The sequence below is a fragment of the Triturus cristatus genome, chromosome 8, assembly GCF_964204655.1.
Source record: "Triturus cristatus chromosome 8, aTriCri1.1, whole genome shotgun sequence".
NCBI lineage: Eukaryota > Metazoa > Chordata > Amphibia > Caudata > Salamandridae > Triturus > Triturus cristatus.
The window spans coordinates 1623645933-1623672463 of record NC_140591.1 but is presented as its reverse complement, the minus strand read 5'-3'; the positions used below and the strand labels follow the sequence as shown (position 1 = coordinate 1623672463).

Sequence of the window (26531 nt, the reverse complement as noted above, 5' to 3'; positions counted from 1 at the left end):
CAGGACAAATCCAAAATTCCTTCCAAAAGTCATATCTCTTTTTCATCTTAACCAGTCAGTGGAGTTACCAGTGTTCTTTCCAAACCCTGTCTCCGTTGCGGAGAGGGCTCTTCACACCATAGATGTTAAAAGAGCCCTTCTTTATTACATTGACAGAACTAAATCTTTTTGCAAAACAAAACAATTGTTTGTAGCTTTCTCTCCACCACATAAGGGTAACCCCATCTCCAAATCTGGGATTGCAAGGTGGATAGTTAAATGTATCCAGATATGTTATGTTATGTTACGTTATTGTGTTTTTATAGCGCGCACAGCTACTCCTAGGAGTGTCCCGGCGCGAGCTAAGAGGACAGTAAAACAAAGGAGATTAGAACAGGAATGTTTTGAGGTGCTTCCTGAACAGATTAGAGTCCTGAATAGCACCCATGGATAGCAGCAGTGCATTCCACAGCATGGCAGCCTTAAAAGCAAGAGATCTACCCCCATACGATGAAGACGAACGCGTGGGGTGGACGCAAGAAGCTGAGACGAAGATCTCAAAAGCCTGGTAGGCTTGTAGAAAGAGAAGCGCTTCCTAAGATAGAGAGGACCTCCATCGTATAGAGCGCGGTGCGCAAGAACCAGAGCCTTGAATTCGATGCATTTCCTGACTGGAAGCCAGTGCAGCAAGTAAAGCGAAGGCGCAATACAATTTCTGATGGGGAGATTTATCACCAGCCGGGCTGCCGCGTTCTGAATTACCTGCAATTTTTTAAGTAAATAGTCAGGAAGACCAATATATAGACCGTTGGCATAGTCAAGACGAGAGAGGATCAAAGCCCGGACCACTGTTTCCTTAGCTAGTCTTGGTAGCAGAGGTAAAAACTTTCGCAGAGATCTGAGAATACCGAAGCAGCAGCCTGTAAATTTTTTAATCTGAGTCTGAAAGGACAACTGCTCGTCAAACCAGACCCCCAAGTTTTTAACTGGGAGACCCGTTCAGGAAGGAGAAGGATAGGCTGAGGGCCAGAGAGAGTCTCTAAAATGAGGAGGAAATTTACCATAGAGTAAGATTTCCGTCTTATCCTCATTGCATTTCAATTGAGCGCCGGATAGCCAATGAAAGACGGCTGACAAACAGCCCTGTACTCTGGTGGTAGAGAAGTCAGATTTACCCCATGTGAACAGGAGCTGAGTGTCGTCGGCATATGCAACAACCTTGGCCCCACATTCCTCTGCCAGTTGAACTAGGGGCGTGACATATATATTGAAAAGCAGGGGGCTCAAAGAGGATCCCTGAGGCACTCCGGTAGTAACAGGCTGAGGAGGAGACACAAAAGGCGGGAGCCAGACCTGTTGTGACCGTAAAGAGAGAAAAGATTCCAGCCACTTCCAGGCCTGACCTGTAACACCGATATCAGCTAGCCGAGACAACAACATAGCATGCGGAACGGTGTCGAATGCAGCCGACAAATCCAAAAGGATAAGGGCTGCACTCCCCTCCCGAATCCAAACACTCACGGATAGCTTCCGAAACCTCAACTAAGGCAGACTCAGTGCTGTAGGAAGCTCTAAAACCCGATTGAGCTGGATGGAGAAGCCTCGATTTGCTACCAAAAAGCTAAACGCACATTAACAGTTCCCCCTAGAGCGCATTCCACATGCAAACTAGGGGCTTCCATGGCATTCTTAGAGAACATTCCCTTAGAATACATTTGTAAGGTAGCCACATGGTCTACAACACACACCTTCACTAAACACTATTGTGTTGACGTGCAAGCGAAGCAATAAGCTTCTGTGGGCCAAGCTGTCCTTAAAACTTTATTTCAAACTACTGCAACCGATACAGGTGACCACCGCTAGGGGAGATACTGCTGTATAGTCTATACTAGTGTGTGATCTGCAGCTCATATGCCTCGAACAGGAAATGCTACTTACCAGTATGCATCTGTTCTTGGCATGTAGAGCTGCAGATCCACACACGCCCACCCACCTCCCCGGGACCTGTATCTGTTCCAGTTCTATCTTACTTAGATATAAACACATCGACATCTCTTTTTCTTCTACTAACTCCATCATTTCCCATCATGGCGAAAAACAATCTAAGGATGGAGTCGATGCCCATGCGCACTATCGTCCAAAGGAGGAGTCACCTATCTCGTGACTACAAAGACTTCTTCCAAGATAACAACAAGGTGCAAGCATCTGAGCCCAACACCAGATGGCGATCTACTATGCTAGTGTGTGGATCTGCAGCTCTACATGCCAAGAACAGATGCATACTGGTAAGTAGCATTTCCCTTCTTCTGGCCCGAACACAGCCTACAAAGCGTCAAACTTGGTATTGAGGCCCACGGTGGAAGTGGGCCCTTTATTGATGTTAGGCCAAACCTCAGTGCTAGAAACCTGGATTTGTGAAAGCTTTTGATTGTTTCAAACAGGAAGTTCTGTGGGGACTGTGATGTGTATGTATTTATACATAGTCACAAATGTTTGCATTTTTTGAAGCACTCCTTATTCTGTGCCCAATACAATACATTAAGCTGTTTATTCGTTGCACGTTTAAAAGCATGATGAGAAATATTTGCTTCCCAGAGGTGATGTGCGTTCAGCGCCTCGAAGGCCTCACTTCTGGCATGGACTGGACAATTCGTTTAACTACCTCCTTGAATCTCATTCCAGATGAGTGACTTTACTGAGTCTGCTTCTCACTGATTTTCTGTAATTCTTTCGAAAAGTAAGATGATCGCCACAAAGATGGAGATGCTCTTTGCATGAGGATTGCCGGTTTAAAAATTGAACTTTCACAGCCCGCTTAAGCAGTTGTGAGACGAAAGCAAGCAGCTCTTCTGAGTAAATATTGCCTGTTAAGAAGAGAAGTAATACTTAAGGGATACTGTGCAAAGTATGTGCAGTGAAATAATCTTTTTAAGCTCCTGCTTACACAGTAAAGGCTTGGCGCACCACCCACTAAGAGACATTTTGAATCCCTCCTGAGGGCATGTTGGAGTACTTCTGTGAGGTGGCCAGTGACGCAGTGTGAGCGCTCTGCCCTTCTGGATTTCACTGCAGCGTTTAGCACCATCGACCATCCCACTGCACCAACCCACTGCTCTCCACCACCCCGCTGCCCAGCCATCTGCTGGAGCCAGAGGTTGAACCCTTGAGACTGAGTGTGTACCAGTGGCGTCCGCAACTTAACGGGCATGGCGGGGTGGGCGAGGATGGTGTGGGGGGGAGGTTAACAATTTTTATTGTTCCTCTGAAAAAACACTTACCTGCTGGCCGGCTGCTGCTTCTCGGTCCTCTTCACCTGTTTTAGGGGCAGGAAAAGGAAGCACCCAGGATTCCAGACTCCCCTAGCCAATCACGACGCTGCTGATAGCTGCGTCGTGATTGGTCTGGGCACCGTGGTTCAGTGCTCAGAGAGAGTGGAAGCCTGGGCATGTTCTTCACCCAGGCTGTAGTACAACCTGGGTGAAGAACATGCAGAGAGGGCCGGCCCAAACAGTCCTGTGCACTTATGTGAATGCCTACTACTCCTCCCCTGTTAGAACACGCCCCACCCCACCCCGCCCCTAAACAGCCGAGCCACGTTAAAATGATAAAAACGGTTATTATCATTTTATTTTTCCTTTTTTAACTGCTCACAGAGCAGATGAGCTGCCCCTGGTGCAGACTGAGGTTGTGTTCTTCGAGGCGGAGGAGCACTGTGTACCATCCTTTTGACGGGATGCACAGGGCTGGGTCCCTGAAAAAAAGTAGGTGGTCAGGATGTTGGGTGACAAATTAGTCAGGAGCTTTAGCCTTGTTGCTGGGATTCGAGCAGTACCAAAATCATGAGGTTAGCGACTACGAATGTTTTATTTTTTTATTTTTTATTAGTAGCAAGCAAATCGGGATCAATGTACAGACATTATTCTAAAAACATCGATGAAATATACTGTTACCCAGCTAAGGGGCCCCTTGGTACAATTCTCATAACACAGAGCGGTGTCTAGGAGGCATCTTACAGGAGCTGAAATCCCAATTTAAAACCAGCCCTCATTTCAGGTGCAACATTTCAGTGCCACTTCTCTACTACACCAGGGTTAATCCATCTGTAATTGCTATCCTCCAGTCACATTATGATTTTTAATTTTACTTATTTTTTAATAAACAAAACATTGAAGGTTATTATTGCTATTGACCGCATCTGGCGATAAAGGCATCCACCCACGCATTGTATTTATGTGTCGATGTTTGGTGTTCGAGCGAGGTTTTCACGTGGTGCAGCATCCTTCACCTCTTGTCCCTGTCCCCAGCTGGGGTGCGTTTGGGTGGGGAGAGGATGACGGGAAGGGGGCATACGTGGGGGGTGGACTAGTAATGGGGGCATAGCTCATCCACAAGGTCTCAGAGGCATTACAATGTGAGCCAGTCGCTCGTCGGCACATGAGTGCATGTTGTGGGCCAGGGGTTCTGCCTTAATGTGGGGGAAGCTGGCATTGTAGTCATTGTGTAACTATGGGGGGGGCGCCGGCGAGCTAAGCTGTGTGGGTGTCCTGGTATCGTCCCCAGGGCGATCAGAGTTACTCCCTCCAGGAAGATCCCTCCCCTGCAAGCTATCCAACATAATGCCCTAGGTCTCTAGAGCCCGATCCGCGTTCTCATCCGTGCGGACAGCGCGTAGCCGACGCTCTTCCGCTACCCCCCATTCGCAGGGGTCCGACCTCCATTTCTCCGGGAGGAGGGGGGGTGTGGCTAACTTCCAGTGGATAGCTATGCGGCGTTTCGCCAACACCAGCCCGAGCACAGTGAATTTATGCTGCATACGGGTTGTGGCCCTGGGGATCTGCAACACCCCCAGCAGACAATGATTGACTATGGGCTCAATTGGGAACTTCGTTGCCCTCCGCAAAGTTTCCAGCACTGTGCTCCAGTAGGAGCAGAGCATGGGACAATCCCTAGTCACATGAGCGAAATGGGCAGGAGTGGCGCCACATCTCAGGCACTTAGGTGAGTGCAATGGGTCAAATTTAGACCAGCGCAGGGGAGTCGGTAGGTGCGGTGGAGGTAGTTGAACTGTGTGAGCTGGAATTGGGTGTTGCTCGAGACGTCCTGGACCTGTGCGAATGCACATTTCCAGTCCCCCTCCGTTAATGGCACAGGTAGGGTTTCCTCCCACCTGTTCGGAGTCACAGTTAAGCCCATTCTGCGGTCTGTTTTGAGGGCATTGTATAGCTGGGATATTAATCCTCGAAAGGAACCTTGATCTAGGATTGTGCAAAGCGTGCTCGATTCCTCTGGCTCATTCGGAAACGTGGTCCAGGTTTCACGGACCGTGAGAGTTATCTTTCGCATACTGGATGAAGTGGCCTTCCGGGACCCCTTAATGTTCCTTAGCAGCCTCAAAGGAGAGGAAGGAATCATTCAGGTATAGATCCCCCACCGTGGTTCAGCCATTGCACACCAGCTGGCCATATTCATGACTGATTGTATCTGGCGGAAACCCGGAAGCCACTCCAGAGGGAGAGGGCTTGCATAAGGGGTCCTACGCAGCATGAGAGTTACCGCTCGCTCCCATGCCCAGGCGACCTGTTTAATTACGAATGGGAAGTACGGGGGGGTTCTAGCCCCCATCATCAGATATCTGGGGAGGTCTGCTTCAGGGTAAGAGCCAGCGAGTAGACTTTTTTCTGTGTTCGAACCGTCTGCGCCTCATATTGGAGGAGACCCGCAATGTAATAAAGGCGTAGATCTGGGAGCCCCAGACGGCCCTGTTCCATGTCCAGCTTTAGAAGATCAAGTTTAACTCTGCTGTGTTTTCCCTCCCAAACCAGCAAGACCAGGAGGCTGTTCAGAGTGGTGAAGGTGTTGGTCGGAATACAGCAGAATTAATTTTGTCGCGTATATAGGCAACGGGGGAGTAGGACCATCTTTGCCAGCGCCACCCGTCCCATGACTGACCGCGGTAACCAGTTCCAAAAAAGTGTTGATTCTTTCAGGTTTTCAAGAGCTTTCCCCATATTCAGGGCATGTGGGGCTTCAGATAAGTGAGCTATTCGCATCCCCAAGTAGTGGAATTGATCACTTTTCCAGGTGAGCGCTAGCGGTGGGAGTTCGGTCACATCCCGTCCGGTCAGGCCCACTAGTGGAAAGGCAACTGATTTTTTGGGGTTAATTATCAGTCCAGACTTCTTTCCAAAGGCTGCAGGCTGACGCACGTATATCAACACGTCATCCGCATAAAGTAACTCGACATGTGTTTGCCCCCCAACAACCAGGCCCCAACGCTCCATGTCTCTCCGGAGACAAATTGCGAGTGGCTCCATTGCGAGCGCAAATTAGAGCGGGGACAGGGGGCAGCCCTGCCTTGTGCCCCGTTCGATGGTGATCAGGGCAGAGACCAACCTACCAATGCGCACTCTAGCTGTGAGCCTCTGGTACATGAGGCACACCCATGCCACAACATCTGGGCCCAGTCCCATTCTAAGCAGAATGGGACCGGGCCCATTAGTCCCATTGTAGGGTGTCTAAGGCTTTTTCGATGTCTAATGAGATCACCGCGGCCGGTGTCTCCAAGCCTGCAACAGAATGCATTACATGCGCCAGCCTACGGAGATTCATGTGCGTGCCCTAGGCGGCATAAATCCGCACTGGTCCTCATGCACCAGTTGAGTCACCACTCTGTTCAGCCTTGATGCCAGAACCTTACCTAGGACTTTGGTGTCCACTCCCAGCATTGAGAGGGGGCGATAAGAGCTCGGCGACGTAGGGTCTCTACCCGGTTTGTGTTGCATTACTATTTGAGCTTCTCTCATGGTATTCAGGAGTATCCCTGTCCCTAGCCTCACGCTGGGTCTCCAACAGCCAGTTAGCGAATGCCCTGTAATATTCTACTGGGAGGCCATCTGGCGCAGGGGCTTTACCACCTGCCATGTCCAGCACAGCCTCCTGGAGGTCCTTGAGGCCGATCTCCGCCCCCAGCATCTCGCCCCGCTACTCAGTGAGTCACGGCAGGGGTATTCCATCAAGGAACTGCGCTATGGCCGCCTCTCCGCTCGCTTGGCCCCTGCTGTATACGCTTGCTAGATGTGCATGCAGCTGCAAATTTATGGCAGATTGTGTGTGTGTGTGTGCGTAAGGGACCCATCCAGCTGACTAATTGATAATATGGTAGGGGGTGGATGCTCTCTCTTGAGAAGCCGGCTAACCGCTTCCCAGTTTTATCACCTTCTTTGTGCAGGAGCTGTCAATATTCTTGCCTAACCAGACAGTCCAGCCTGTCCCATATTTCTCCCACTCGACGGTGAGCTCTCAGTCGATCCTTATTCAATGCACCTGAGCTAGGATTCACACTCTGCAGAGTGTTCAAGACAGTCTCGGCAGCCACTAGGTCCGCCTCCAACTGTTGCCTCCCCCCCCCCTCCTTTGATAAGCAATCCCCCTGCAACACCACTTTTAATGCATACCACTCTGTGCCCCTGGAGTCTGTAGACCGCCAGTTACTGTTAAAGAAGTTGGCGATTGAACTACTGAGCTCTGTGCTGAATATCTCATCCTTCAATGCCCTTAGCTGTTGTCTCCAAAGCGGGACAGCCGGCCTATCCCTCGCCACACCCCACTGTAGTATTGCTGGGGAGTGATACGACAGAAATTTCCCGAGTATGCGTATGCTTTGGGCATGTTCAGCAGCATCCCCGGAGAGTAAAAAGCGATCAAGGTGACTTTAGACCGCGTTGGTCGGGGCAAAGCATGTGCATTCACACTTCTCTGGATGTACTGTCCTCCACCAGCCCACACACCTGAGTCTTCGCATCCCCCCCCCCCCAAGGGCCTCCACCATATTGGGTTTAGTGTGCAATTTGGGGGGAGTCTATCGATTGACCCCTCTAAAACGAAATTAAAATCACCAGCCCACAGGAGTGGTATGCCTGGGTGAGCCACTATTAATTCTTCAAGGCCTAAATAAAAAGTGCCGTTGTCTATGTTGGGGGCATAGATATTCAGGAGGCAAACCTCCGCGCCGTCCAGCACACCATGCACCAGTATGTATCTCTCCTGTATGTCTGCGGTGTAACTCAGCAACCGAAATGGAGTTTGTGGAGCTATCCAAATTGCCACCCCTCCCCAGCATAGTTAGAGTATGTTGCATTGAACATCTGTCCCCTCCACTATCTATGTAGCTTTTGGGCCTCATTGTCGGTCAGGTGTGTCTCCTGCAGCATGGCTATGGGTCCGCTGCCTACGGAGATATGTTTGTGTCCTTTTGACAAATGTGCCAAGCCCTCGTACATTCCAAGTAAGGATATTACAACCTGCCATCTCTAGGTTACGTGGTTAAATTGGGACTATCAGGGCCTCTCCACCAGAGCTGTCGCCGCATTAAAAACAAATAACTGAACTGCCCCAAACCCCCCCCCCCCCCCCCCCCCCCCGCCGGGTAAACACATAATAAACCAACCATGCCTTCCCAATCTGATGCTAGCGTTGCAACACCCACTTAAAAAAACAAGACTAAACTTATCTAGCATTCCACCTACAAAATATGCAATATACCAAAAATAAACAAAGCACACCCTTTCACAATCAAGTACACCACACTCACGCTATGCCTAAGCGACTATGAATGTCGATGGAAAGGTCTCATCTTGTGCCTCCCCTGTGAACTGTATGGTAGCTGCGGCTATGGTTTCCTTCAGTGTCGGGTTGGTGACTGCAGTGGTTTGTAGCTGGATTTGCTGTGCTATTAATCGATGAGCTGCAGCGGCTCCCAAGTGCCTCACATGGTTTGTCACATGGGCATGGCTTGTCACTTGGCATGGCTGGAGTTACCACAGGGGCGTGGTTTGTGGCACGACTTGTCACACAGGTGCAGTTCGTCAAACTGGCATGGCTTTTCACACTGGTACAGAATGTCACATGGGCATGGCTTCTTACACGGGCACAGATCATTACACAAGCACGGCTTGTCAGACGGGTGCGATTTATCAAACGGACAGTTTATCAAATGGGCACAGCTCATCACACGGGCACAGTTTGACAAACAGGCATGGCTTGTCACATGGGCACAGTTTGTCACACAGCACGGCTTGTCACACGGGCACAGTTTTTCACACGGGCACAGTATGGTTCACGGACCTGGCTTGTCACATGGACATGGCTTGAGTTGCCCCACGGGTGTGGTTTGTGACACGGGCTCCCTGGCGGTCACTGAAGACCCCAGTTCTCAAGCAGTTATATTTGTTTCTTGTGCAAAAGTGTATCAATGGCTGTGTCCTGGCCTGTATTTCCGCCATAATTGCTTGTTGAGTCCTTCTTGTCTACAGTGATCAGCTCACAGAAACCTGCTAAAGGCGCTTCTACAGAACTCGAACAGGTGCCTGTGTCTTCGGAGTCCATCACTCCTCCATATGGAACTCCCATTCATCTCTAAGAACAGTTCAGTGATTGCACCTTCCAGACGCAGCTGGAAAACCTGCTCATTTCATCAATGATTGTGTTCGCTGCCCCTCAGGTACCCCCGGTTGTAGTCCATAATTTGCACCCGGACAGTAGGCACCAAGAATCCATGGAAGTCGGTCACAGTTCGAAAGTTATCAAAACAGGGCTCGGCTCGGCTCCTGCTGCCTCTGATGCAAGGAGTGAGAGACGAGCTGTACTTCCCGTGGTGTCACTTGGAGGGAATGATATTAATGCATAGTCCATGAGGGATAGACTGGAGCTTTAGAGGGGCAAGCAGAGCCTCCCTGAGCACGATTGCCTCAAGAGGCGGCAATACTTCTAAATTTAAATATATCGGTCTTGGAGAGAGTGGCTGGAGTTTTGTTTAAAGGAAAGGTGCTGCCACTACTGCTGTGTACATGATTTAACCATTCAGAGAACTGAAGTTCCTTTTTAGGTCTTGCCTACGCAGCGCGCAAGTGCTGCTTTGGAGTGACCTCTTTGAATCGCTCCAGGCTTTTGTTGAAACTCATGCATGTTTTGCACTGTTTCCTATTAGTACTCGTGCATGTATGGCGTTTACCTTGCGGGAGCGAGCAGCGGCGCCATCTGTTAGCAATTATTGTGCCTGCCACTGCTTGCTTCCACAAGGTAAACGCTGTACATGCCCTCTGCTCGCTCCCGCGTCGCTTTAACTTTCGTGGCCGCAGTTGTCTTTCAGCGCTTTATGATGTTTGCGCTCTGAAGCTCTGTTTTAGGCATAAGCTGCACTTTGTAAATCATATTTCAAATTCAACAGATGCTAGAAATAACACATGACCCTTAGACAACGGCCGCCCCGTACAGCACAACGGTCCTGGCCGGGCAACTTATGGCTCTCATGCCCAGTCTAAACCCCAAAAGCTAAGACCAAAAGAGCTGCCTGTCTGTCATTCGTTAATAGCCATTGGCGGTGTACAACCATCGCTCACTGTTACCACCTGGGGTCTTACACCGCACTGCCCACGTCTCTCCTGTTCCCACTATCTCCTTCCCTCACTTTCAATGCAGAACGGCAGGCGACAGCAGTCTAGCCTGGTCGATCGAGTACAAGCCAGGCTGTCATCCCACGGTTCTTGATTAAAGTAGGACTCCAGCCAAATACCGGTCACTCCATGACTGGTGGTCCACGGACTGTAAAAAGGGCACATATGGACTCCAAAGCCAGTCTTCACTTGGGTACAGTGATGCTGTTGTTACCGCAAGCGCTCCTAGAACCATCATGTTTATATCAGCACCTCTTTAAGACCTGTTCTGATACATAGATACAGTTCTCTTGTGCTACAGTGTAACAGTTGAGATTTACATTTCAGTATGATGGATCAGCAGCCGGACACAGAGCTTCTAAAATTACATCACAGCAATTGTTTCGCTGCCACACGATCTATCCCCACAGTTTAAGCATCTTGTATGTACGTATCTTTGTACATATGTGGTATTTCTGTAGCATCAACCTAGCTAAAAGGCAGCGGAGCGCTGTACCCGGGCCTTTCTAAGAGGCTAGATACAAGAGCAGCCGCCTCAGATGTCTCTTCGCTGGGAGCAGATGGGTTAGAGGTCACTGCACACATCTACTGGTTTGGTACGAAATGCGAAGTCTCGTAGCCACTCTGTCTGTCTCTGCCCCTGCGCCCATGTCAAAGCTATCGTTCTCTTAGCCAACAACTGGACAGCCCGTGAATTTCCCGACTCTCTTGGGGATCTCTCTAGGGTTGTCATTGGCAGCATCGGTGGTGCAAGGATGGGTTCAAGGTAAGTCCTATCAGATCGAGGGTCCCTTATCTGTGTCCAGTTCTCATCTCCAGCAGTACTTCCAGCATTTATTGGAAACTTCTCCATCTGTGTCTGTACCCAGTGCTCTCTCGCTCCATCAGAGTCGCAACTGTCCTGTCATGCAGTGTTTCATGCCGTGTGATTTCATCGCTTTAGTCGGGCGAGTTACCTCCACCGACTGCTTAGGGAAGTCTTGGTATGTCACTTTAAGAGCATTTAATCCAAAGGAGTAAACATGTTTCTAGCACACTGTGCTATTCTTGCCTTCTGTGTTTCAAATGGTTAAGTACATCCCCTCCCGACCGGTAGAGGTGGCCCATGAGATATCCCCCTTTTCTGTAGTGCAGAAATACCCCAACCTTCCCAATGGGCAGGATCTGTGCCGGGGTGTGAGGGTGAGTAGATCTAGGGATCACCCGTGTCCTGGCCAGTTCATGCAGTGCCCAACTGGTTGACTTCACCGTTTCCATCGCATCTCCAGGACTGCTGGGTATCTGGGTCAGCACCGCGTGCAGTGCCCCCTGCCTCACTTGTTCCTTTTCCTCTCTGCTATGCAGGATAGGGGGTTGTGCGCGATACCAATGCACCCCAAACTGCACCAGGCTACATAGATGTACGGCTTAAGGTTGGCAATATCGATGGAAGCATAATGGTGGCCCAATTCTACCAGGCTGCCTGTTTGACCGACCATAGAGGAGAGATTGCAATTTAGCTCTCCAAAAAGAACTTTTGGGCAGTTCAATGGGAATGTTGGCAGACAGACAATAATATTAGGGCCATATCATTTTAATAAGTGCAATCCTACCAGCCGCTGATAATGGTAAACTAGTCCACCTGTTGACCCTACTTGCAAGCTTTTCGAGTTCCGGGGATAGTTTTGAGTAATGACTACCATACGATCTATATGGATTTTTATACTGAAATGTTTAATTATCCCTTGAAACCAGCAGAACAGAAAATCCTTGGGCCGGCTCCATTGTGCCTGCAGTGAGTGGAAAGAGGTCAGATTTGTTCCAGTTTATTTTTGTGACTGAGTGGACGCTAAACCGGACTACAGGGGGGGTAGGTTCCATCGCGGCTCGCTAATAAATCGGAGTCGGTGTTAGTGGCCTACATTGAAATCAGACGGTTTTCCTTCGGGAATCTTAGCTCCCTACACATGTGGTGTTCTCAAAGCCAGCCCGCCAGCAGCTCCATGACTAGCACAAAGAGCAAGGGGGACTCGAAGCATCCCGCCTGTTTCCCTTAGAGGTTTCCAGTGGCTTCCATTCACTCGAACTCTGGCCGTAGGCCTGGTGTAGATTCATGTAATCAACTTAGTCAAGTAGTCTCCTATCCCTATCTGTCTGAACAGCGCCTGAAGAAAAGACCTTTCCAAGAAACAAAGGCCTGCTGCGTGTTGAGAAAGGCCATAACTGCCTCCAGTTACAGAATTCAGTTGCTAGAGGACAGTGTTTGTCGGTTGTAGGTGGTGGCTTTACGTTGGATGAGTCTAGAAAGGGTCAGCCCCATCATCTGAGGGTCGGCCGATCCTCTACAATCTTAGCAAGGAGTTTGTTGTGCAAATTTAATAGTGATGGTGGCTGGAAGGAGATACGTAGAGCACTTGCTTTCTCTGGCTTTAGCAGTACTGCGATTACTCCTTCCCTGGCGTATTGCAGCAGCATCGCATCCTCAGGCATTACAAATAAATGTACATATAGCCTGAATAAGCTTAAATTCCTTTTAAAATTCAGTTGTACAACCTTCATTTCTGAGTGCTTTGCAGAGTAATTGTGATTAATTGCATGGAGACTAATGTGTCACACACAAGCCTAAGAAGGAATTGGACCTCATTTTAATTCTACCCACTCAGCACACACGTGAGAGAGATGCTGGCTTTAGACGTTACTCTCTAATGTGAGATCTCCAGTAGCATGGTTAAGTCACCCTGCTGTGCACCCTTGTCCCCAATATTTATCTGCAAGATTCTGAGACAAAGTCCTGCCCAGTCCTGAGGAAGACCACGAAAGCAGATGCTACCAAGGGTTGAAACACTGCATCAGTTACCCAAGGAGGAACCCAGAGCATAAAAGCAGAAGCCAGAAGAAAGGCCCTAAATCAAATTAGAAGAATTACATCACTGTTCAACTTTAAAAAGATTTTCCAGCCCTGTGTATGTGGTTGTCATAAATGAGGCCCTTCAATTATCGTTTAATTATTGGAATATGTTCTTGAATAGTAATTCTTTAATTGATGTCAACATTTTGTACATGCCTGCCATTTTTGGGCTTTTGTTAGAAGGTTGTGGCAAAACCAGGCCTGCAAGCAACACACCAATTTCTGTTGATTTTGTCTTATGCAATTTCTTACAATAATTTTCTCAGAGTGTGTGTCAAATCTTGTATCCAGGATGTCAGCGGTGAGTAAGCCATTGAGAGCATTTCAAAATGCAAAGGAAGTCAAATAATTTTTATAAGTTTCACAACTCAGCCCTGACACCTGTATTAAGTACCTTTCAATGAACGGCTGGCGATTAGCCCTTTTTTTGCTGATATAACATCTGAAAACCACAACAGAAACCAAGCTCCAAGACTAGTGTTGGCGGAGAATACGCTTCTTCTTTACCTTGACCTTCAGTGCTAGTCCACATGGGTTCCTCAGCCATTCTTTGTGTTTAAAGTTTGAAGGAAAATTAGCAATTTATAAACGAATTCCTTCTTTATGATTTGACTGTTCTGTAAATTTCTGATGCTTAATGCCATGAATAAGGTAGGATTACCAAAGGGTGTTTGCGTGGTCGGGCAAACTGCCGGATAAAGCATATTTGTCCTCTCTTCTACCCTCTTTCTGATTGCTGGAATAAGTTTCTGCTTTTTGTTCTTCAGGGGCTGGCCCATTTTCTGTTCACTGGCCTCATGCTGCTGCCTGTTTCTCTCTCTGTGTCTGCAGTGGGGGGGCTGCATCGTTTTCCTCAGGAGAAGAAAGTCCTCAGCAGAGCTTGGAAGGATCATGCGAAGCAGAGTGTGGGATTCCACCTGGGGGTTACTCCATCCGTGATCAGAGAGCGATACAACATTTCAGCCGGCGACATTGGATCCTCCGCTGACAACAGTCAGGCGTGTGCACAGGTCAGTGCATGCCGCTACGAGAATGAAACTGCAGTCCATTAACTGGAGAATGAAACTGCAGTCCATTAATGTATAACAAGGTGCTCGGATCCAGTGCCCCAAGGGACAATAGCCTTTGATACAGCTTTGTGGCTTATACTAATTTGGGAACAGCTATTCAAGCTACATCAAAGGCCACCAGGAGCTCCTTCACAAGTGTGGAAGTCTTTCAGTAAGTTTCCCTCCCTGATTGATTCGCTTTCCAAGACCTCTCCAGCAAACTCACTTTCAGTGGCATGTAAATGTTTCAGAAATCCCTTTATAGATTTTTAACTTTAGTCTCCTACAAACCTAATGATAGCCTAACACAAAGGAAATCTCATATCCTTCCAAAGACACTTGACAACTGGCTGATACACAGAGAAGTTTCTTCTTAAAAACCTACACCAGTCGACAGGATGTCCCATATGAATCTCGCTATGTCCCCAGGAAAGTCACTCTAGTCCCATGACAACAATCCTACACATAGGTCACCCAGTACACTGCTGCAGACTTGATTGCTTCTTCACTGATAGGGAATCTTACTCACTTGCCATATAAACACCCGTGGACGCCAACTGTCCGCAGCTGCATGATAGCAGATTCACACACCGAGAACCTCACTTGCCCTAGTGTGTCTAAGAATACTCCTGATAAGTGCCTCACACTGAGCACTTTGTCAGCTATAACCTCACAGATCAGAGAGCTATATTAAGAGTCTGATGAATAGAGTACGGCGTCATAAATGTGGTAGGTATACAGCCCGCTTTATTGCAAATGCATTGTAGTCCATGGCACTCTTAATACTGTAGACAGTCCTGTTGTGACGGATTGCCCTTTCTGCAAACTCTCAATAAAGGAGAGAGTGCATTCATCTTCATATGTGAGATATAAATAGTCTACTAGCATAATCTCTGTATAATTGATCCTCACTTGGGTGCAATCCAAGTGCCTGATTCTGAATCTGCTGTTCTTTCTGTCAGAGGAATTTCTTGTCTCTTGATTGCATTGTCTTTTCTTTTCTAGTTTCTGGAACAGTATTTCCACCAGGCCGACCTTGCGGAGTTCATGCAGCTCTTTGGACGCAGCTTCGATCATCACGATCAGGTCTATAAGCTGGTGGGTCATCAGGGCGAAGGGAAGGCTGGGCTGGAAGCAAGCCTGGACGTGGAGTACATCATGAGTACTGGAGCCAACATCTCCACCTGGGTCTTCAGTAATCCAGGTAGGTACTCGCTGTACCTCATTGCAGCTCATCACCGCCTGGATCCACCTCAGAATCGAAAGATCTCTGTATGCCAATTCCTGCACTGGACCCTACTACGTGATCTGGGTCGAATACATTGATCCTCCTGTGCCTTCCTTCCTTTATCTGACAAAAGGTGACTGCTGGAATGTTTAAATAATTGTGGCCCTTAATACATTGTTGTGAAGTGCAACCTTCATATTACATAAAACACAAGGATTCTGGCTTGCTGTTTGGGAACTAAAGGTACTTAAAGAGTCCATCGAGTGACTTATGTCACATTATGTGTCAAAACCCAAGCATTCATCAGCACACGAAGGAACAGACTAGAATACCTATTGTTGATATTTTTTTTTTTTTTTTTTTGTAATCTTTTTATTAACCTTTTTACTTACAACCTTTACTGCATTACCATATCGTGTTTCACAACGTACATTACAGCTTTTGCGAATACAATCGTAATCAACAGGAGAGACCCCTGTCGGGTTCTTCATTATCTTGACACCTGTCTCCTTCAACACTCCCTCATCTCCTTCCCCCAATCCCTCCGCGTGCTCCCCTACTGGTCGGAAGTGTCTGATTGTGAGTCGTCCTGTGGGGGATCGCAGATGTTGCCACGATATTCATTCCACTTTCCCCATATCTTGGTCCATTTTTTGGGGCAGCCTCTATGCACGTAGACTGCTCTTTCGGTTACCATCAGTTCGTCCATACCACTGCACCATTTCCTGAGTGTCGGGGCTTGCCTGGCTCCCCAGTGCTGCGCTATATCCCTTTTTGCTAAGGCCACCCCTAGAGCCACCCATGTTTGTACTGACTGAGTGATGTCCGCTGCCTCCCAGACATTCAGGATGCAACCCCGTGGATCGGGAATCAGGGTCACTCCCATCACCTGCGCCATTGTGCGTATTGTTGCTTTCCAATAGTTCTGGATGTCGACACATTCCCATAGTATATGCCAAAACGTGCCCTGTTCCCCGCACTGTCTAACGCAAAGCGGCGTATCGGCTCTATGTAATTTGTGTAGTAGCGTCCTCGTGTAATAGGTACGATGCAGTATCTTAAGTTGTACCAGTTTAAATCGGGCCGAAATCGCCACCTCCCTGGGGGAAGCTAACGCTTCCTGCCAATCCGCCTCATCCAACTCCCCCACGTCAGTCTCCCATCTAGCTTTTAGATTTTGCGTAGGATCTGGCTGGTTATTTATGATTTTTTTGTAAGTGAGTGATATGGCTTTCTTAGCCATATGATCAGTAAGGAGCCTATCCTCTAGTGGAGAGGATTCAGGCAATTTTGTGCCTTGGGGTATGAGTGCCGTCAATGCGTGCCTTATCTGTAAGTATCTGTAGTGCTCCGAGTCCGCCAGGCCATAGCTCTCTTGCAGCTGCGTGAATGTGATGATCTCCCCCTTTTTCCACAGGTCCCCCACCCTCGAAATACCTATCAGGTCCCATTGTCGGAAGCCCTTCGTGTTCTTGAGCCTCCCTAGCTTGTTAGTATCCCAGAGCGGCGTCGCCCGCGTGATGACTCCCTCCCATCCCATAGCCCTCTGAACTTCATGCCAGATCCTGACTGTGTGAGCCGTTGGTCCTATTAGATGTTTGTGTTGATTGGTGTTGTAGAGTATCCCCATGAGGTTGTCCGCCCCCAGCAAATGTCTATCCATCCGATAGGCCGGGTCTGCCTGGTCCACGTGAAGCCATTGGTTAATTACCGCCAGGTGTGCGGCCCAGTAATAGACCCTGATGTTGGGGAGCCCTATTCCTCCATAATACCAACCCTTCACTAGTTTGTGCATCGCTATGCGCGTCGCCTTGCCATCCCAGAGCAGCTTGTTCAGCTCATTATTGACCTCTCTGAAGTACGATGGGAGTATCGGAAAGGGTGTGTTTTGCAGGGCGTACAGGAACCTCGGGAGTGCCATCATTTTAAACAGGGCCGCCCTGCCCAAGAGAGTAAGCGGCAGTGCGCGCCAGCCCTGCACATCCTTGCGGAGCCGCTCCAGAGGCTTCTGAAGATTTTCAGCTATGAAGCGGGAGTCGTGCGCCGTGACATATATGCCCAAATATTTAAACCCATCCGATACTATCTTGGCCGCACAGTTTCGCGGGAGTCGAGGTTGGTCCCCCGAAAGTACATAAATGAGCGATTTTGTCCAGTTTATTGTGTATCCTGACACCCGGCCGAACACCTCGCAGATATCCATCAGACAGTTGAGCGAACGAGTCGGTGAAGCCAGATAGAGGAGCATGTTGTCTGCATAGAGCGATACTCTGTCCTCCCAGCCCGGCGCCCACTTGAGTCCACGGATCACTTGATCTTGGCGTATCCACGCCGCCAAGGGTTCCAGCACAAGTGCGAAGAGAAGCGGCGACAGCGGACATCCCTGCCGCGTTCCCCTAGCCAGGGGAAAAGTGCCTGAGATTCTCCCGTTGGCCACCACCTGCGCCATAGGCTTCGTATATAGTAGTTCCACCCATTTTATGAAGTTTGGCCCAAACCCCAAGTGGTGAAGGACCGCGAATAAAAATGGCCATTCCACCATGTCAAACGCCATTTGCGCGTCCAGAGACAGGATTATAGTATCTTCTTGAATTAATGATTTACGTGCCATGACACTATGCACTCGCCGCAGGTTCAGCGCCGTATTCCGGCGCGGCATGAACCCTGATTGATCCGGGTGGACCACCGCCCCCAAGTGAGGCTGGAGTCGCATTGCCAGCACCTTGGCTAGGATCTTTGCTTCCGCATTGATGAGAGATATGGGCCTGTATGACATGCAACTGTTTTTCGGTTTACCCGGTTTGTGTATCGCTACAATCGTCGCCAGGCGCTGGTCCCCAGGAAGTTCCCCCTTCTGCAAGCTATCTTTATACATGTTCACTAAGTGGGGCGTGAGGACCGTAGCCAGGTGTCTAAAGAGTTCCACCGGGATACCGTTCGGCCCTAAGGCTTTCCCTGTGTGGAGTGCGAGTATCGCCAGGGTTGTTTCTGCCTGCATGATATCTGCCTCAAGCGCTTGTGCTGCTGTTGGAGCCAGTTTTGGCATTTGGATGTCGCGAAGGAAGTCTTTGTTATCAGCAATTGTGGCCGTGGCTGTCGGCGTGTATATACGTTCATAATGTGCCGCCAGTTCCTCCACTATGGCCTGGGGGTCCGTAATTACCTCACCATTTGTCTTGGCCAGCTCCGCTATCCACCTACTTTCTTTTTCTTTCTTGTCTAACCAGGCCAGCAGTTTGCCCGCCTTGTCCCCTTGCTCGTAGACTGTGTTCTTCGTACTCTGAAGTCTAGATTTTGCCTCCTCCAATACAAATGCCCTATACTCTTGTCGCGCCAGCTGCAGGCCGTGTGCGGTGGCAACCGTCACGTCTGCGGTGTGCTCTGTCTCCGCCCTTTGCAGATTCTCTTCGAACTGATGGAGTTGTTGGCGCTGCTTGTAGTGGGCCACGGATGAAATGGCCTGGCCCCGCAGGACCGCTTTATAGGATTCCCAGAGCACCGCTGGTGACTTCACCGTCTGTTCATTCTCATTGAAATAACGCTTGGTGGTGGTGACCAATGATTTCTTGATCTCTTTGACTGTTAGATAATATGGGTAAATCGGGAATAGCCTACGCCGGTCGGGGATGCCTGATGAGCAGGTGAGCAGTATCGGGGAGTGGTCCGATATGCCCCTGGGCAAGTGCACCACCTCAGCTAGCTGATCCAGCCCTAGCATCTGAGTAAAAATGTGGTCTATCCGCGACTCGCTGTTGTGGACTCCTGAGTGGAAGGTGTACTGTCTATCACGCGGGAACTTCGCCCTCCAGGCGTCCGTAAGGACCATCGTATCTATGAAATCTCTAAGTTTGGTACTAGGGCTACTGGGCCCTCTAGGGGGACGCCTATCCATGGTCGCGTCAATTACTGCGTTAAAATCCCCTCCTATAATTGTCGCCCCTTGCGGAAGCGAAAGCAGAAATGCTCCGAGGTCTGGGAGCGCTGTATTATGCAAAGCCGGCGGGATATATACCGAAACGAAGTTATATAGTTTCCCTTCCCACTGTCCCGCCAGCGCCGCAAACCTGCCCTGCGCGTCGGCCCACGTCTGTTGTACTATGAGTGGACATCGCTTGTTAATCAATATTCCCACACCCCTGGAGCCGGAGGTGAACTCAGAGTGGACTCCCATGGTATACCCCCATCTATCTAGGGCTTTACACGTGGAACCCACCAAGTGCGATTCTTGTAATAGAGCCACCGCCGGCCCTTTCCGTTTAATGTACTGGAGTACCAGCCCTCTTTTTATCTTGTCCCCCAACCCGTTGACGTTCCACGATAGAACTGCGAGGCGTTTGCCGTGGCTAGTATGGGCGGTGACGTTCTGGGTGTCAGCCTCCCCTAAGGACTGTGTCCTGGCTGGTCCCATAGATTATGGTGTCGTGTGTGTGTCCCGTGCAATGGACGTCGTGAGTAGTGTCTGTATTGACGTGTCCTGTATTCTCGGTATGCAGATGAACTGTGTGTAACAAAAACCCCCTGATAACCACCCATTCCCCCCATCCCCCTCCCTGCTTCCCTGCCCGGCGGATTCCAAACTACCCACCACCCCAACTGAGCAGAGTGCATTACACCCCTAACTTTGTACTTGCGTGCCAGGGGAGAGACGCCAGTTGCCCCCAGTCTCATTCTCCCCCTCAGAAGTTCTGAGATGTCCACGGCTTTAGCGACCTCTCCGTCGGTGCAGGCCCCTGGTTTCAGCCTTTAGCAAAATGGCAGCATACGCCGCCCACGAAAGTCCCTTGTGCAGCGCCAGGGAAAGTCTCCGGCGCGGAGGTCCAAGTCCGGCCCTCCGGGGCCGCACCGGGCGTCGAACCAATGTCACTGTTCTTTCGGTCCCTGCGGTGCGATCGGCGTAGCACTGGTTTTCTGGTCGCCCCCTGTCAGGTTAGATCCGATTCCTCCGCTCCATCCGTTGAGTGTCCCTGTCTCTGTTTTGCAACAGGACGGCCCGTGGGTTTCCGCCAGCCCTCTAGCCACTCTCTGGCCTCTGTAGGTGACGAGAAGAACCAGGTCTTGCCCTCCGCCTCCACCCTGAGCTTTGCGGGGAAGAGCATCGCATATTTCAGTTCTCTTCTCCGGAGTTCTTTCTTTACCTCTAGGAAGTCTCTCCGCTGCTTTGTCACAAGCGCAGTGTAGTCCGGGTATATTTCTACTTTGGTATTTTCTACTTGTAGCGGTGGAGCGACTCGGGCCGTCTGTAAAATGGTGTCTCGGTCGCGGAAGTTGAAGATTCTCGCCAGTATAGGCCGTGGGGGGGCCCCAGGCCTGGGCGCTCCTCCCGGCACCCTGTGCGCCCGTTCCACCGAGAAAAACCCCGACAGTCCTCTAGGTTGGAGTTTCGTCTTAATCAGATCTTCAACAAATAGATCCAGTGCCGGACCGCGCACTGTCTCCGGCACTCCCACTAGGCGGATGTTATTTCGACGGGAGCGCCCTTCTTGGTCGTCCAGTTTTGCCTCCAGTTGTTTCTGCACTTGTTCCAAGGATCTCACTCTGTTTTGCAGCTGCGTCGTTTCCGCGGACAGGGTCGTCGTCGTGACTTCCACCTCTTTCAGCCTGTCATTCATCTTGGAGACGTCCGCCCGCAACAAGTTGATATCCGTTGAGATCGTGCCGATCGCCGTTTGCATTTGCGTCAATGTGCGCATGACATCCTGCAGGGTGAACTCTCCAGGCGGGCCGGCCGGTGCTCCGTCCTCACCCTTCTTGGGAGTCTCCGGGGCCCCCGATCTCTCTGGGCGGTAGGCATATTTGTCCAGCTTCCCTGCCTGTGTCCCACGTTGTCCTTTCCCCCCATTGTGTGTCGCAAGGCTCGAGGCGCAGGGGGCAGGCGCGAGGGCAGTCAGTACTTGCCGTTGCCGGTATGGGCAGCTCTCGGCTGTTCGGTGCGTCTTCTCCTCCCCCGCAGCCTCCGGCACCAGAGGTCGTTGTCCTGCAGAGGCCCACTCCTTTGAGGCCGCGGGGAACTCGTTGCGGCAGCGCTGCTGTCTGTAGTGCCTATTAGGACTGCGAGGGGGGGGGGGCGTTGGTGTGAGTCTCTACCCCCGTCGCCTAGCACCGAGGCTGCCACCAGTCGATCTGTGGCCTCGAGTCACACTCCCAGCAGGGCCGCGGCTGGCACCCCGAAACGCAGATCTGGGTTGTCTGCAGCAGCGTCTCTGTGGGCTCGACCACCCGGACCCCGGGCCGCCGCTCCGGCTCTCCAGCAGCCGGGCCGATGTCGTCCCCAAATTGTCTTAGGTACCGGCGGGGGGGGGGGCTGGTGCTCCAACGTCTACAATGCCTTCAGGAGCTCCCTCGTCTCCGCATCCGGCGAGCTCGTACCTGTTCCCCACCACGCACCCCGCCCAGCAGGCTTACTTCTCCCCGGGGGAGGCTCTCAGCGCCGCAGGGTTCAGGTCCGCCCCCGTTCCGCCGTCCGGGAAGTATCGTGCATCCGGGGCCGCTGCTCCGAGGTTCGCCGCTCCGCCTCCCAGCCGTCTCCGTCTGCGCGAGGTCGCGCCGGGCGCCACCTCCGTGGCTCAGCTCGACAACTTCAGTCCCCTGCTGCAGTCCCGGGAGGCAGGCCTCGCTCCCGGTCTCCCGGAGTTTGTTACTTCTGCGGCCTCGACCGCCCCGAGAGTCAGCCCAGGCGTCGCCGCTGCGTCCAGGTCTTCAGCAGTGCCTTTGAACGTCGCCGTGGACGCGGATTAATGACAGGATAGATGGGGCAAGATGTCAGGGAGTGCGGAGCTCTCCTAGGCTGCGGCCATTTCTATTGTTGATAATTAAAGGGAAAGGGCTGAGTTCTGTTTTTCCCCCCTTCAAATGAGGGTCCCGTTAAAGCCGCTACCATCCGATTGTGTAACCTGACAACTTCTTCAGTGTGTTGTGGTCTTCAGCTTCCTGTTTAGGCCTGGCAGGTTGCAGCGCTCTCCCCCTCCAACATGCAGTCCTCTCTTCCCGGAGGCTCTTTCCTCCCCTGATTCGGCAATCCTCTGCTTTCTCCTCAGAATGTGGATCCAATAGGGTATACGGCGATCCGTGTCAGGAGAAGGGAATCCAGTTGCAAAAACCAGCTTGCTTATCGGTGATCCCTCCAAGTTTATTGCTGGTTGAATGGCAGGGTTTGAAGGAGTTACTGAGGCCGATTAATCCATTCGCAGAGGACCACAGTATGTTCCTGGCAGAGGCGTAGGCAGTGGAGTACCCGGTGTCTGTATCTGTACCTCAACATTCTGTCCTCGCTTTCATGCAAAAGAGATCTGGAAGGAAAATAGTTTATCTTCGATTACAATGCTCGTCTATCGATTATGTAAAAATCATCCCACAGGCCATTGATTACTTCTCCCTATCCTTTGTGATGTTATTCAAGGACTTACAGATCTTTGGGTACCTCAGGTAGTCTGGGTTCACTGTGCTCCTACAGTCTGCCTTTTGTCCTCCACCGTCTCCTGTTAGTTGTGAGCCACTCTCAGCAGGAATTTTTTTCCACAACTCCAGTTAACAATCCTAAATCTCACAGTTGAGGGTTTCTCCAGAGGGAGGCTTGAAGTTGGGGGGTCTGTAGTATCATTTGATGTTCCTGTGGCATGGGTAGGACCTAGGTGCCACTAGTAGCCCGGATCTCAAGTGAAAGTCCAGGTGCCTTCTCATGGAGGTATTGATGACAAGGTCACATCTTTTGATGAGGGAGGTCTCGACTTCCCCACCAGGGAGGTGTTTGAGGCAGAAGGCTGTCGAGCCTGACTGGGATGGGCTCTGCGTCCATGCTTCAAAGGCCTGACCGTCTTGTCATGGACAAGGGAGCAGATGAGGTGGTAAAGAGCAGGACTTTCATTCCAAAGGAGCCTTCTCAACACAATGACCTCCAAGGGCGGAGTTTGAAGGTCACTCACTCACTGTTTACCCGCTCGCTGACCGAAAGGGAGGCAGCCTGAACCAGAAGGTGGACGAGCTGTAGTTTCAGGGGTTGCTGTGCTGGTGTCTCTGCAACTGTTTGTATTTGTACGGAGAACTCCCAGTCTGGTAAATGGGAATATTCAAAGGATGGTGAATGTAAGAAACTTTTTTCTGGAGAACTGTATTCGCATTAGTAACTCGTACCTAATACGCTTCTTCTCAGCCGAGAACACTTACCTACCCATGCACTACCCACCTTCAGTGTCTGGCTTCTTCTGCACACTTGAAATTGTAACAATTCCAGTTACAGATGCCCAGAGACCAGGCCCTCAGTTTTCAAATTTTAGGAAAAGCAATGTAAAGTCTTCTGGTTAAACACTAGATGGGTGATTAGCACAGTATGCAATTTTGTAAGTGATATTGAGCTAAAAGTATTGTTGGCAGGAAGACTAATGCCCATGTGTAATCTAAGGTACCATCTACTTCATCATCTGCAGATTTCAACAACAAAATCACATTAAGAGAACAAATGAACTAAAAAGTACGCGGAATCTCTTCAACGACTGCTTTCAAACTGGAAGCCAAAAGATTCCTAATGAACACATCTTTACCTTAATTTGTGCTTGGATCACTTGCTCGAAATCTCTGTTCCTACAGCCATTGAACCCTCATGTGATGCTGCTCCTCTTTACCGCATTCTACGTCCCCTTCGCAGCCCTTTATATTCCTGTTTTTCTTTTTACTCTCTGTGAATCACTTGTTCTGGGAAACAGGCGAGTATTCATGTTGTATATTCCTACTTGATGTCGATATTGGATCTATGCTCCTTTTTCCGCATTGTTTACCTCCTTTCTTAGTACGCTACTTACTCGTTTATTGTACTATTCTCCTTGATTCTTTTGCTCTGGGATTAAGGCGCTTATTTGTCTGGGATCTAGGTGAGAATTCCTGTTGTGTCTTCTTGCTGTTGTCAATATTGGCTTTATGTTCTTTCCTCCTTCCTTTGTAAAGCGCTCTGCTATCTTTCGGGATCTTGTTCGTGCTATATAAAACGTTAAATAAATAAATAAAATAAAAGGTGCTGAAAGTGCTGCATGTGGATTGCAGTGCTGCCCCTCTCCCCCATATACCTGGTCACCCCATATAACTGGTGAACTGGTCACTTAAACTAGTCAACTTTCATCTGAAATGAGGGTTCAACTCGTAGGCAAAGTTTTAGCGAGGTTGTGTGTTGTGTATAACTCATCTTTAATCGTCTTACTCATATTCTGTTTACACCACGCTTATTCGTGATGCTTTGCCACATTCCGGTTGTGGGTAAAGGAAGTGCAGATCAAGGGTTTGTAGAAGGGTGACCAGAGATCTTGATGGTGATAACACCGTTCTTGTGTGGTTGGTCATTTCTTTGGCGGGCTCCTTTGTGCACAGGGACAGTGTTGGTCATTATGTTCAGGGCCAGTATTTGAAAGTGTTGCTGCAGCTCTTCTTTGAGGATTTAATGTGGATTTTATCAGAGGCCCACCCTGTGTTGTCCAAGGATTTCTTCTTCTTTAGCATAAACACATGTTCAGTGAGCAGCTGGTGCTTCTCCTAAGGCACAGGTCTTCCTGGGGATAAACAAACATTGCTGCCACTGAGTAATGCTCCTGCTTGCTGTTGCAGACTGAAGTATTGTGATGCTTTAGACCTTCTAAATCCTATGGGTTTAGATCATATATTTGAAAATGAAGCTGTTGTGCGGTAAAATCCTCTATTCGGTAAAATATTTTGTAAGGTTTGCTTTGGGAAAGATCTCACCGCTGCCCAAACACTCACGTAGGGGGTAGGGCTTGTAGGGTCAGAGCAGTTTGGGGCTAGCAATTGTTAGTTTCCTGGACCTCCTGTTGGTTCCCAGCTGTGCTTCGCCCATGAGGAGGTTTGATGACTTCCTTTGGACGAATGACCACAGCACACCCAAGGGTTGTCGTGGGCTTCCTTACACCCCTGCCCTTATGGCTTCTGTACAATCAATGGTCCCGATGTACTTTTATAAACCATCTTTTGCAATTTGACTGTGATGCAACACGTGTACTGAGCGATCGCATCAGAAAACTTCCGACAGGCAGAGGGTAACAAACGCGCCTCCATAGTACATATTAATTAGGCAGGTCGCTAATTGTGACACCCGGTGACTGCTAGGGTCTGGTCTCCAATGGGAAACCTTTATACCCGATTTAAAAAAAAAAAAAAAAAAAGCTTCCAGTTGGGGAAGACATAGAGGGAAAAGACATTGGATCCATGGGCCGCTGCCTCACCTCAAGGTTTCCATATGTGAATCTCAGACATGAAGCTGGCCCCTGGAGCTATCTTCCTCCTTGCGAATCAGTTCTGATCAAAATTCAGGGGTTGGTAAATGATCAGTGGTTTGCAACAGCACATGCGGTCTCAAAACTATCATACATTCCATTGTGAGTGCCAAGTAGCAGGGGGAAGTCCATTTCCTGCACGCTCTTATTTGCAAAACTCTTCTCTAACTTGTAAAATGGGTGTTGTACTTAGAAAAATAGTCTTTTAGGGCTGCAGAGCATGTTTTTTTGCGATTCACAGTCTTTGAGTGTCATGCACAAACCTCTTTTGTGGGCGCATTGTCACTTGTATCCATAGATAGCGCCATTCGCATCATTTGCTTCCTAGTGAGTTGTATGACCTGTGCTGTTAACCCCTTAGGTGCAGTTGATGTGCCGTTGATATCCACCCGCCCTCCCATTGCAGTGCATTGACTAGAACAGTCCGTCCGTCACAATGAGCAATCCTTCTGTTACAAGCACCACAAGGGTTTTTTTTTTTTAATTCCGAACGTGTGGGAGGAGCTTCTATCTTACCCCTATTTTATTTTTTTGACGCTGCAACGGCCAGCGCTCTAAGCATACTGATGACGCACTCGTAAGTGAATGCAGTTGATGCCACTGGACGTCTTCGGCTTTCACTTCGATTGATGCTTGGGGGCATAATTCAGTCCCTCAAGGACCGATCAG

General features: G+C 49.7%; 1 protein-coding gene across 3 annotated transcripts in view; it reads left to right on the top strand.

The window, feature by feature from the left end:
- TPP1 (tripeptidyl peptidase 1) overlaps positions 1-26531 on the top strand; it is a 152532-nt gene that overhangs the window by 72426 nt on the left and 53575 nt on the right. For all 3 annotated transcript variants that reach the window (XR_014967990.1, XM_085623561.1, XM_085623560.1), the window contains 2 exons: positions 14149-14327; positions 15372-15570. Coding sequence is in view for 2 of the 3 variants with exons in the window: in XM_085623561.1 (XP_085479687.1) it covers positions 14149-14327; positions 15372-15570 (378 nt within the window). In the remaining variant the exon portion in view is untranslated. The remainder of the gene's footprint in view (positions 1-14148; positions 14328-15371; positions 15571-26531) is intronic.